Source organism: Diadema antillarum, unplaced genomic scaffold, assembly GCF_040938485.1.
Source record: "Diadema antillarum isolate AM-2024a unplaced genomic scaffold, OU_Dant_1.0 scf00000062, whole genome shotgun sequence".
Lineage (NCBI taxonomy): Eukaryota > Metazoa > Echinodermata > Echinoidea > Diadematoida > Diadematidae > Diadema > Diadema antillarum.
In genome coordinates this window covers 1,931,575-1,945,373 of record NW_027270951.1, presented here as the reverse complement: position 1 = coordinate 1,945,373, position 13,799 = coordinate 1,931,575, and the positions used below count along the sequence as shown (strand labels likewise).

The following is a 13,799-nucleotide window of genomic DNA, read 5'->3' as shown; positions in this document are numbered from 1 at the left end:
CCAAATAGATTCAAGTTAGGCAGGGTTGACTGTAGTTTCAGATAAGTTGTAAATTGACATGGATCATGGGTATGGTGCATTCTTTCTGCATCTATAGTATATATTGATTGAAATGTGATTTATGCAGTGATACTGTTGATAATTGTATTCATAGTACTCAAATACAAGTTTATATCTATTCCTTTTGGCCAAAAACTATATTCATGTTATATTGCTATTTCTTTTCCTTCTGAAGATAAAATCAATGCTTTGATATGACTGAGATGATTTATGATCTTGTAATATTTCCCAGTTGCCCATTTACCATAGACCTCAGCCAAAGTATACACAATACTAGTTCTGAACAGGTAATGATAATACATATATACTGATTTTTTTTGTTTTTGTTTATTATTTACGCACTTTGACAAAAGGGAAAACTAACAGGAATGTGTGGTACATGTAATATCAAAATTTATGCACAGAAAGCACAGAACAATCTGTTTCTAGGAATCCCCAGAGTATGAATCTTTTTAGCAGAATTGCCAAAGGTTTTGATTTGAAGCTTGTATGGAAGCTTACAAAATGTTGATGATGCATATCAAGTGCCCTTCTGTATATAGTGCTGCAGAATTCCTGTGTATGTTGTACATTGAGCAGTCATTTATAAATCATTATTTTTAGTACTGGAAATGTGGAAATATTTGTGGTACCTTAATTCTTTGCGTATTTCGTGCTACTTTTGGCTAGTGTGAATTCTATAACCTTGGAAAATATTTTCAAGATTTTCTCGACATATAATGAAAGGGTTGAAGTGTGTACTTTGTCAGTGGTGCCTCCCTGGTACGAGTGTGTGTGTGTGTGTGTGTGTGTGTGCATGCGCTGTAGTACAGTTTATCACTATCATAACAAAATCCTCAGAACCAGCAGTTTTCCTTCGTTATATCGAAATTTTGTCATAACCAAACACTATAATGTATAAAGATATATAGATGTTAATTTTCAGACCTGAATTTTTATTTCATTGTAGCAAGAGTTTCATTACAACCATGTTCATTATATTGGGAGTGCACTGTATTAGTTGAATTCATTTGAATGCATGTGTGTATACGATAATTTCTGTGCAGGCCAAACATTCAAATGTATCGGACAGAACATAAATTTTCATGCAGGGAATATAGATTAAATTCTGTCTTTTCTTTGAATTGGATGTAAACGTACAAGTACGCAATTGCGCAGCTCTAAGCACCTGAAATACACAAGAATTTCTTTGTGTAAGTTCAACTGCATATATTATTTCACTAGATATTTCATACTGACGTTAGCAGGTGTATGACAGTCTTCCTAAAAATCTTACAGTGCAAACTGTATCATACTACATTGCACACCTTACATTTTTAAAGTGATCTTCTTGTGTTTTTTTTCTTTCTTTTTTTTTTGTCTGCTTTTGTATGTGTGTGGTTTCTCATTCAGTGTGACCAGTCAGTTTTGTTAGTAAGTCAAAGTAGTTTCTCACATGCAAGTGGGGCCTAATGTGCTGTCACCATCTAGTCACACATGTGTATCTTCTGCAGCAACCCATGGGAGTTCCTTTTAATTTCAATTTCAATTTGTGTAATGAGAGAATTTTGTTAGTCCCAGTTACAACTGTATCTTGTCACAATGGGTTTGCCTGTAGGCCTACATTTATAAACATGTAGCTGCCGATGAATAAGTTAAAAAGAATCGGTAGTCATGTACATGAAAAAAAAAAAAGGAGACTCTACCTTATTAAACTCAATGATCTAAGTCTCAAGGCTCTCAAGTCTTAACTTTACTGGACATTTTTTTTTTCTTCAAATTATTGAATAATTCTTCTACACTTCTCTATGATGAATTGTAATGCAAGACATAAACAACATTAATTTGTCGAAGAAAATACATTGTAGGTATAAAACAGACACACTATACATGTATACAGGTGACTCTCTTTATTACAAAGTCCTTGGGACTGGTGGTTTTCTTTCGTTATATCGAAATCTTGATATATCCAAATCAATAAAGTGTATAAAGAATATCTAGATGATAATGTTGGGCCCTAATTTCACTTTGATGTGTCCGGAATTTTGTTATATCCGTGTTCGTTATAACGGGAGTGTACCAATTGTGGATGCCTATTACGAAATGAGAAGATTAATTAAAATGTATGACTGCCTGTAACCATTCTTATATGAATGTGTATCTTTTATTTGTTTTAAAAATATACAGTATATGTTTATATATTTCTAATGTAAGGCTTTATGTTTTCATTCATCTGCAAACTCCTTTTTGCACCCATTGATAACATGAGTTGATGAAGTTGAAAAGTGTACAAATTTCAATATACAAATACACCTGTACATGGTACGCATACAAAAAGTTGCTACCACTGGTAAAATGCAAGTACATGTGTACATTGTATTATCATCAAAGAAACAAACCGAGATAGACAAAGTTTTGTTTCATTTAACTTTTAATCAAATTCAATTTGAAAATTCTTTACCATAAAAAGATATGTTGTACAACAAATATAATACATACAGAATACTAAGTCTTCATCATATTGTAACAATATGAAGCTGAAGCTTTTGGTTGAAATCAATGCACAATGAACATAGAAATTAAGAATATGCTCAGAGGCTACACAGTAGATACAATATTATAAAGTAACAATAACAACACAATAAAAATAGTTCACATTAAATCACACACTCCTAGAGGAGATTGGTGACTACAGTTATATTTCATAAAGCAAGAGAGCAGGTGTAGTTATATCATTAATACAACACATTGTACATGTATATAGCAAGACTGGGTGTCCCACATCAAGTTGTGTGTAGATCACACTTAAAATGACTATGATAGGAGGAGCACTAAGAAAACAAACAAACAAACAAACAAAAGTATTTCAATTTGGTTTAGTGTGGAGTATTCTTTTATTTCAGCATTCTTTGGCTTTGGACACTGTATCACACATACAAAATGATACATGTATGTGTACATAACATGATACCTACAGTGTACATACATGTATTTAAACATGACATACAGTGAAAACATAACTAAATGTAGGGTACAATACACAATACAACATGAATATGGTGGTGACTGCCGGCAGTGGCAGTAAGTATGCAACCACAAAGACCACTTGGACCATGCCAAAAGGGCGCATTGTCTTCTCCAAACATGTGCATTCTTCAGTACCCCTCTAAGCACCAGCATGTCATAATACCATTAACAATGTACGCCAAGATGTTGCCAATGGGAATGACAGGCTTACTCTTACTACACACATGTTGTGTAGAAGTCTTGAACCTTTTCAGTGGCCAATGGCACGATGCACATACCCTAAAAAATACTCTCTCAAGAGGTAGGTTAGATTTTATGTTGAAGCCAAAGATGTCGGGTATATCACAATACTATCTGCCAAAGGAGAAGAGAGGGATATGCATGCACTTTGTGTATTGGGGTTTACTCATGAGAACCATGTCTCAAACACAGTACAGTGAAAGCCTATTATGTACAACAATACAAATAAAGTGATTCGAGTGATTGGACACGCATTTGGCACTTGAGCAGGATGAGTCACCACATTAGTTCCCTTCATAGAATTAAATCAAGAGGATGTCCAGCTCTGTATGAAAGAACGTCCTCTAAAAAAATGTTGACTACAGTTTGCTTTCTTCTGCCATGAGGAAATTCTCCACTTCCTGATTGAAATCGTCTGCAAATCTCAGGTGAATGTTGTGTTTGCCTTTGGGCCAACGGATAAGCCTTGATGCAGACAGTGAAGAAGAGAGGAGATGGATAATAAGATGAAATTCCAGGTACATAATTACAAGATGTCATGCCTCAACTTAGGGGAGTTTCATGTCACTGTTAAATCACCATTTGTACCCTGGTTGAAGTTTACTGCACGATACAATAACCTTTATTCACAAGCAGTACCATATTCATAAAAGGAGAAAGACGACGATTTGCAAGTGTAACCAGGTGAACTAAATAGAAAATTCAGACAGGCTACTTACAAGATTCGTGTTGTCTGAACAAAACCTATTTGATACTTCATCAATGATAACTATATGTAGAATAGTTGAAAAAACATACAGTTGTACAGAAGAACATGCAAAAATGTGTGGGAGATATTGATACATGTATACAGAAAGACTCTCAACCATGAAATTATAAGTGAACAAGAAAACCGACTCGAATAACTGATGATGTATCTACTCTTATTGATAACATTTTTGTAAATGATTTATTTTCTGACATCACATCTGGCATAATAGTTTCTGACGTCACTGATCATTTTCCAATCTATGCCCTTGTGTCAAATTTTATGACTACTAATGTTTCTCATACCCACAATCCGGGCATTCGTGTAATGTCTGAATCTAACCTTAATAAACTTAGGGAGAAATTAAGTTCAGAAGATTGGTCCACTGTATACTCTCAAAGCGATACTGATTTAGCATTTGAAAATTTTACGAATATTTTGACCACTAACTATGAATCTAGTGTTCCTCTTCAAAGGCCTCACCATTCAAATTACAAAAAAGTACCTCGACAACCATGGGTAACAAAATCTCTACTCAGGTCCATTAACCGCAAGAATAGTCTTTTTCATAAATATCGCAAAGATCCATGCCCTCGAAATAAATCAAGATATACTCGATATCGGAATATATTGACATCCTTAATACGTGTTGCTAAGCGGAATTATTTTTCGCGACAGTTTGTTAAATATAAACATGATGTGAAGAGTACGTGGAAGGTGATTAACGAGACACTCAAATACAAAACCAATACTGATCTTCCCAAATATATTTTGGCGGACGGTCGGCAGATTAACGATCCGGTTAGCATGGCGGAATCTTTTAATAATTATTTCGCAAGTCTTGGTCCACATCTTGCCAGTAAAATCCCGAAATCCTCAACTGAATATCATAGATACTTAGGTAATAGGAATCCTCAATCAATATTTTTCGAACCTATTGTTAAAGAAGAAATTGTTGATATCGTCAAGAATCTAAACGATAAAAAAAGTTCAGGATATGATGGAATTACAAATTTTCTTTTAAAAAATGTTCTGAATCAAATCATTTCTCCTTTAACATACATTTTTAATCAATCTCTACTTAATGGTAAAGTCCCCAATAAAATGAAAGTTGCAAAAGTTGTCCCTATCTTTAAGAAGGGACAGAAAGATTTGGTGAATAATTACCGACCAATATCTCTATTGACTTCGATCTCTAAAATCCTTGAAAGGTTAGTTTACACGCGATTATTGAAATTTCTCACAAATCATAATATTTTATCAGATTCTCAGTTTGGTTTCAGAAAACATTATAATACAACCCATGCTTTACTCACTTTTATAGACAAGGTAGCTCATGCTATAGATAATTTTGAGCATACAATTGGAGTTTTTCTTGATTTCTCTAAAGCTTTTGATACGATAGATCACGAAATTTTATTTTCTAAACTGTATCATTATGGAATTCGCGGGCCACCTCTCGAATGGTTTAAGAGTTACTTAACTGATAGAAAGCAATTTGTTAACATTAACGGCTATGATTCGCAGTTAAAACTTATCTCATGTGGAGTCCCACAGGGCTCCCTCTTGGGCCCACTTTTATTTATTTTATACATAAATGACCTTCAAAAATCATCGCCAATTTTATCATTTATTTGTTTTGCTGATGACACAAGTTTGTTTTGTTCTCATCGAGACCCTAATACATTAATTGATATGATGAATATTGAGCTTAGGTCTGTGCAATCCTGGATTTATGCCAACAAATTATCCCTGAATATAGAAAAAACTTATTATATGGTATTCAGTAATTCTTTGAATGTTGTCCCACATGAGATCAAAATAAATGATATATGTTTAACGCAGGTCAATATCGCGAAGTTTTTAGGGCTTTGGATTGACCGAGAATTATCCTGGAAAACTCATATTAATTTTGTAAGTAAAATTTTGTCCAGAAATATTGGAATTTTAAACAAGCTTAAACATTTGTTCCCTGTTTATATTTTGCAGAGTATATATTCTTCTTTAATATCTCCACACTTTAATTATGGAATTTTGGCGTGGGGAAACGCAATCAATTTACTATTAGATTCCCTTCTTCGCATTCAAAAGCGAGCAATAAGAATTATAAACCACGCCGGATATTTTGCTCATACCAACTGTTTTTTTCATCAAAACAGAATTCTGAAAATTCCAGACCTATTTTATTATAATCTTGGAATTTTCATGTATAAACTAACAACTAATGAATTACCATCCGTTTTTATTCACATGTTCAAAAGAAATCGCTCTATTCATTGCTACCCCACTCGTCAGAGTGACGCCTATCACCTTCCCCGTACTCGCACTATTTTTGCAAAGAAAACAATTATGTTTACTGGACCCAGATACTGGAATGACCTCCCTCAAGATATTACTTCTTCCTTATCCTTATTCACCTTCAAACGCAAACTAAAACGGCTATTACTTAGTGGATACACACTACCCGGCTCTTAGCAACATTCTCTTTTTTAATACCCCCAGTCTTTTGTCTTTGTCTGCAGCTCCAAGTTACTTCACGATACCGTTATAGCACTTTGTGTGTGTGTGTGTGTAAACACGGCGAAATATGTACAGTCTCGTTTAAGCGATACTAAAGTATTCATGTGGTTCGTTAGTTCGTTTTTAATACTGATTTTGCACTGGTACAATTTAAGTTGGTCGAGATAAACATGTCCGTTCTCCGTATAATTTCACGCCTATAAATTCGGGAACCTACAGTTTTTACAAGCGTCATTGCTTTTATGTAGGCCCCATCATATTTCTGACATTTATTTGTGATATCCTCAGATGAAAATGACCATTTATATTTGTGTGTAATGTTAGTTTGTCTTTTTTTCTTCAAACATAAGATATGGTTGTATATGTTTTGTACTTTTGTTTTATTGTCAATCATTTTGTGATCTCATCACTGAGAAATGGAAATATGAAATAAACTTGAAACTTGAAACTTGAAACTTGAATGTAATAAACACTGGCCCAGTGTGAAAAAAAAAAAATATATATATATATGTGATATGTTATCATCTGATCATGACAGTTGAGTATAAAAAGTCATGTGAAATATTTTCAGTTACTTTTTTTCTCAATCATAATGAGTTCATGTGTATGTATATAGCAGAAAAAAAAATATTACTGTTTGGTTCAATTGTTAACACATTCATATTGATTGTAGAAATTTTTATTTGCATTATATGGAATCAGAAATAAAAAAAAAAATTATAGGAAAAACAAAAGTGTGTGTGCATGTGTGCTGTGGAAACAAGTCAAGTGAAGAACCAACAGATATTATGCATACCTGGATCCCTTGATTGCTGATGAGAGAAAGAGTGGATGTTCAGGCATCACCATGGGATCCAGGTCTCCATGGAAGATAAGAGTCGGGCAAGAGATGCTCTTGGTCTCCTGTGCAAGAATGTGATTGATTGTGGGATGTTAATGGGATGGTATAGTTTTGGTTGACACCTGGCTTCAGGTTTATAACCTTTTTGGTGAGATAATAAGATACCTCTTATGAAATATGAAAAAGCATGTAATTCCAAGAGGAATTCAATGTTTGTTGGATGAAAATTGGTTTCGAAATGGCTGAGATATCCAAAACAAACAATACTTATAAAGGGTGGAACACATCTTTTATTGGGAGCACTTTGTTTTACTTTGTTTTTGGATAGCTCAGCTATTTCAAAGCCGATTTTCATCAGATAAACTTTGAATCCTCTTAGAATGGTACAATGTAAGCTCTGTAACATTTTATAGGTGTTCTTTTTTTTAATATCTCACAAAAAAAATTAAAACTCAATCCTCATCTCCGCTGATATTTTACTATCCTTTTAATTCACAGTGACAATGTATGACATTACGGAACACTGCACAGACCTGCATCAAAGTGGAATGTGGAATTAGCAAAAAAACAAAAAAACAAAAAACATACCATTAACTGTTTGCTGTGACAGAAGAAATCATTTGTATACATACTTGAGCAGGATTCAAAGCTATGACCTCCTGATCATCGTACTGGCATCTTATCCAATAGACCACCAAACTTCTGCCCAACAAATTTACGTCAATGTAAGGCAATTCCTCAATCAGTTGCAGTAAAAACAACTTGATACCAGAATTTCATAAATTTTAAAGAATGATGCAGTACCAACTGCATGCCATAAGGATTAGAACCAGCACTGGCCGTCAGGAGGAAGCTCAATAAGTTTCCGCATATCCGGCGAGTATTGTACAATAAAAACTATTTTGCGGTTCAGATTCAAGCTCAAAAGTGCCTAATGATATTTGTCTTCAGATTTTTATCCCCAAGAATCTCACAGCAGTGAGAAAGGGGTAATAAATCTGAAGAATAATTTGTGTAAGAAACCTTACCTCAATGCATATGTCGCCACCGGGGTTGTTGAGGAACTGTTTCATCCTATCGCACCAGGCACTCCACAGCTTGGCAAAGTTTTCCTCACCATACACAGCTACCATGGGAGCTCGCATCCTCTCACTCCATTTACTGATGTCACGCGTGGCTGTTGGCGAGATGGACTGAAATGTACCTATTTCTTTTTCTGGCATATATAGATCTTTGTTGCTTGTTACTTCCAAAACAATAATTAAGTAGCCACTGAATGGAGCTATAATATGCATTAATTTGTGTTCACAATTAAGACTGCCTTCATAATAATTACTGCTTATATAAAACAAACACACACACACACAAATGGTTCTGGTACAGACAAGTAGGGCCATTGTAAAGGAAGAGAAGCATGTAAGAAACTGACTGCAATTTCGACCACGTTTAAAAGTGCTTGAAAGAAAATGATAGCAAACTTGTTCAGCTTTATGAATCAGTGACCCCTTCATGTCTGGAAAATCAATGCTTGTAGAAAAAAAACAAGTGAACTAGCTGGAATATTTCACTTTATTCACAATGAAATGACAGAAGAAAACTTACACTTTATTCAAACAAAACACTGGCTATGACACCATGATACGAAAGACAAACACACAAACCTTCAAAAAGCTCCACATCTTGCTCTGTGAAGTAGGCATTTGAGCCCCATATGACAAGCTTGTAGACATCAGCAGGATAGGTTCCAGCGAGAATCTGTGCAGTGATACCACCATCACTCCAACCAAGGGGGCAAAACTTTGAAAACCCTAGAGCCTGAAGGTGTGAAATTACAATGAGAAAAACACCACAATGAAGCAAACAAACGAATTTCAGAACTAGACTTCAGTGTTTATCCACTGGTTGTGTCACAGATATCATACCCTTTTGTTTTCAATAAGTTGTTGATGGGGTTATACTGGAAGAAATGCCATGTAAACAAACTTCAAAATATGGTTTCAGAATCATAACAAGGTCCCACAAAAATAAATCGTTCTAGTATCAAAATATCAACACAATACTATATTGGTACACTCTAGGAGACAGCTGTCTTGAGCTAGTTTCTATGCTTTTGTCCATCAGTCCTGCCAATCCAAAACAAGTGATAATTTCTGTAACTCCACATTCATACCAACATTCTATCACATTCTCACAAGCATACTTTGCTGCTGGGGCACTGCTAATACTGTACTAGGCTGTACAGCATCATAGACATTTTCAACTAAATATGATTTCTTTCTTCTCAACTGAAACAACCCCTATTATATCCATAAAGGCAAGATCCACAAGCATCTTTCATTCCATAGACAAACCAAAGAGTTGATTTGGTCTTGATTGATAAGTTTACCAATACAGTTATTACAGGTGCTACTTTCTGTCTCTTCGCCACAGGAGTTCCTACTTCAGATAGAGAAAGTTTGTTCCCCATAATTTTTTGTTTATTCTCTCTTTCTTTTTTAATTGGAACAATCAGGAATTTTTTTTTTCCCGGAAACACTGCCCACTTTTTATAACAATTCATAGGATTCTGCAAATACTTGGTGTCATTTCATTACTCAGTATCACTCTGGTTCCAATAGTGCCCACCTCTTTTTCCCTCACAATAAAATATGATATGTATTATATGTAATGTAACATATCAAACATGTATGTCTGCATGAGCAATACAGCTCAAATTGTGTACTGTCATTATTAACCATTGGTAGTGAAGTTTTGCCTTAACACATCAAATGGTGCATCCTTGTCAATGTTCGCGCCAATCCAGCTCCTGATTGGTACGATTCCAAGAATGATCTCAGCTATATATGCATTGATCGTCAGTGTTGCCATGATATCAAAAATTTTGGAAAGGAATCAACATCGTACCTTCATGAGGTCTCTTGCATCCTTAGCATCACGGTGGAAGAAGTCGGCGGGAAAGTCCCGTTCTGGCGGCCTGGACTTCCCATACCCTCTGGGGTCAAAGGCCACGATGGTGAAACGATCTCTGTTGAGTTTCTCTAGCTGCGGTTGGAAGTCAGTCTTCGTTGAACCTGTAGAAGTGTTGAACCAAGAACCCGCATCAGTTCATGTAATGTTGATGGTACAACTGTAATCCACATCTCTACACACATTCCTGATGCTACACATGTGCATGTCCGAAGTCTACAGTCAATACCCCATATCTTATGGGATATTGCCAAACAATATATAAACAACAGCAATATAAAAATCACTGCTGGTTCTGTAAAAACTAAAAAAGAACTAGAAATGTCGCTAGGCGACTGGTATGCCTCCGCCATAATGCATGATTCTCCTAACAGGTCTAGATAGTACATATGGACAATGTGTGATTACATTTTCACAAAATTGGCAAAATATTAAAATGACAAGTTTGTCACAAATGTGTTGAATGTTCACCTTCCCAGACCTAGGTTTAATTGGATGAATAGGAGAGCATATATTTGGGGATTTAAGGACTTTAACTTGACTTTGACCCATTCATACATTCATGCATTGAGTAATTTTCAAGGTACAGAGAAAAAGTGCAATTTCTGTATTGAACAGTAAATTGTTACCATTTTCATCTGGCCTTTGACCCTACAATTCCTAAGATAATCACTGTCAGGCAGAACATGCATAAATATGTGGTAAGCTTCAAGATAACTTGAGCCACTTCCGAGACATGGAGGAAAAAGTTAGTTCAGCACTTTCACTCGATCTTTGACCTTTGAGGCAAAAAAAAAAACAAAAAGAAAAAGATAAAATTTCCAGAGAATTTCTATTAGGTTATACATGCATACACCACGTGTTAAAAAAAAATTAATCCTGCTGGCATTGCATAAACATGAGGGAAATACTAAAATTTTGAAGTGTTGCACTTGACCTTTGACCCCTGACCTTTGACCCCATGAACCCTACATTCTCTAGATAATCACATCCAGTCAGTACATGTATATGCTATGTTCCATGAAGTTACCATGAACAATTTCCAAGGTACGGAGAAAAAAAAATGAAGTTTTAATATTTTCATTTGACCTTTTGACCTTTGACTTTTGACCTCATGACCCAAACTTTCACCAGAGAATCTTAATTGGGTAATACATGTACACACTAAGTTTCAAGAAAATATATTCAGGCATTTCATAAATATGATGGAAATAGTGAAATTTTATGTATTTGACTTGACCTTCTGACCTTTGACCTTGAGCATGTGCACCCAAAAGTTGATAGGCACAACTTCACCCCCAATACACATAAATGCCAAGTTTCATTAGGATACCTCAACAGGTTTTGATAGTTATCTTGTCCACAAAATTCATTACGGACGGACGGAAGGACGGAAGGACGGAGGGACGGAAGGACGGACGGACGGACGGACGGAAGGACGGAAGGACGGACGGACGGACGGAAGGACGGACGGACGGACAGACAGACAACCCGAAAACATAATGCCTCTGGCACCACTTCGTGGCGGAGGCATAAAAATAGAAAGAACCTGGTACACATTTGTGAAGAAAAGAATATGGCAACACTTTAATATAATGACCATAAACAACACATACAGCCATGCTACAAAACTCAGCACATATAAAGGCACAAACAAAAGAAGTAAAAAAGAGAAAAACACTGAAAATCAATACCAAGATAGAACAGTCCAGGTCTGACTTTGTTGTCCAGATGAATAGTGTACGAGGGAAAGATTTAATGGATAGAGATATTAGGATTGTATGATGGGGATGGGAGGAAAGTCAGGCCTGTCACGCCATTATTCTCAGACTATTACATTCAGGCAAAGTCAGAAACCATACTTTTTTCATTTTCAGTGGCAAAGCAGAAACCATACTTTTTTCATTTTCAGTGGCAAAGCCATGTCATCTCTCAAGGACTTGCAAAAACATCATTGACATTAAAGTAGTTTACAAGTTGCAAACACTGATGCTGCACTACCCCACTGTATAAATACTTTGTTGCTAGAGAGGGCATATATGACGAACTTCAAATCATACCCAGTGCTCCTGGCATCAGTAGTATTGCAGTTGGACCACTACCAACTTTCTCGTAGTAAAGATCCACCCCATTGACACCTATCTTGCCTGATGCCATGCTGGATGAACTACACAAAAGAAAACAAATAAATAAACGAACAAACAGATAGTAAATAATTAGGCCTTATTCTTAGAGAAAAAGGAGACACTGCAATTTTTTTTTTTAACGAACATGATGTAACCAGTCTGATTGTACTTGTGTGTGTGTGCGTGTGTGTGTGTGTGTGTGTGTGTGTGTGTGTGTGTGTGTGTGTGTGTGTATGTACGGTGTGCACTTACTGCATAACATAGGGTCGCACTGTATGTGAGAGATGTTGTTCATCTTGTCTTTAAATCTTTTCTTTTAAGCTGGGACTTACAACTCTGTAAAAGACTTGTTCACATAATCAACATTCAGCCACCTCATATTTTTTATATATAAAAACTTCAAAGTAGTCTACATTGATCTGCCACACTTCTAATCATTACATCTGAATATCTGTAGAGTCTAGATATAAATAATTACAAAATGCATGATCCTCCTGTATCAAATATTCTTCGACTAAGTTCTCTTGTAGAACTGAGATGAGATTCATTCTTGGCTTGTAGTCCGAACTAGTAGTTGCTGGAGCTCTCATGCAAATGTTGAGTTATAAAAGATGTTGAGCCCCTTTTAAGTTGCCTAATATAAAACAATTTTAGATTCATCATACACAATCCCTTTCGGCCATCAATCTTCCTCCTTCTTCACGAGGTTAGAAGGGAGCTATGTTAGTAGTCCATCATTAGACTCGTTACACTAACAAGTAGAACAATAGAGGTATTTCTGTACCCCCCCCCCCCCCCCCCAAGTACAATGTATACTACAGTCTATAAATGCATATCTAGCTGACATTACTGACAATGATACTTCAAAACATGTTGTAATGTATATAGTTTATTCCTTGGGAAAATATCCTTCTGTAACAGCCATCTAGTATGGTTGTCTTTTTATTACTTTATAAACCATTCCTGTCATAACAATAAATCTGTGTGTACCGGTAGTGTAGAGTGGTAGACAATTAGTGTGGGGTCCTAGACCCGGCCCAGTGTCCTACTCCTAGGTGGCTGTCGCAAAAGGAAGTCTTTCCTATTCCTTAATATCACTAATCAGGGTGAGAAAAAGTGAGGGAGAAAAAGTGTGTGTGTGTGTGTGTTGGGGGGGGGGGGGGTGGGGGGGGGGGGGGGGGGTGGGGATTGGAGAGCAGGAGCTTCAATTCCGGAGCCCTCCTGCCCTGCCCTGCCCTGGGCTGGGGTTAATGGTGAATACCATGAGGAACCAAGTCCAGATATCATCCAT

At 36.0% G+C, this 13,799-nt stretch overlaps 1 protein-coding gene across 1 annotated transcript; it reads right to left on the bottom strand.

Moving 5' to 3' along the window:
• Positions 1-3,665: 3,665 nt before the first annotated feature.
• Positions 3,666-13,799, bottom strand: LOC139716179 (valacyclovir hydrolase-like). Its single transcript, XM_071627739.1, has 7 exons — positions 13,744-13,799; positions 12,443-12,549; positions 10,320-10,486; positions 9,077-9,230; positions 8,444-8,592; positions 7,371-7,477; positions 3,666-3,771 (listed from the first exon to the last, which is right to left on the bottom strand). The coding sequence occupies exons 1-7, from the start codon at positions 13,797-13,799 to the stop codon at positions 3,666-3,668; spliced, it is 846 nt and encodes a 281-aa protein (XP_071483840.1).

Bases quoted from the DNA above. Each gene is read 5' to 3' on its own strand.
- LOC139716179 (XM_071627739.1), bottom strand. From the start codon at position 13,799: ATGGATGATATCTGGACTTGGTTCCTCATGGTATTCACCATTAACCCC. The intron at 12,550-13,743 runs GCAGGGCAGGGC...TCTTTTGTGTAG, and splicing joins ACCATTAACCCCAGCCCAGG to TTCATCCAGCATGGCATCAG. The intron at 10,487-12,442 runs GTATGATTTGAA...ACACTTCTACAG, and splicing joins ACTGATGCCAGGAGCACTGG to GTTCAACGAAGACTGACTTC.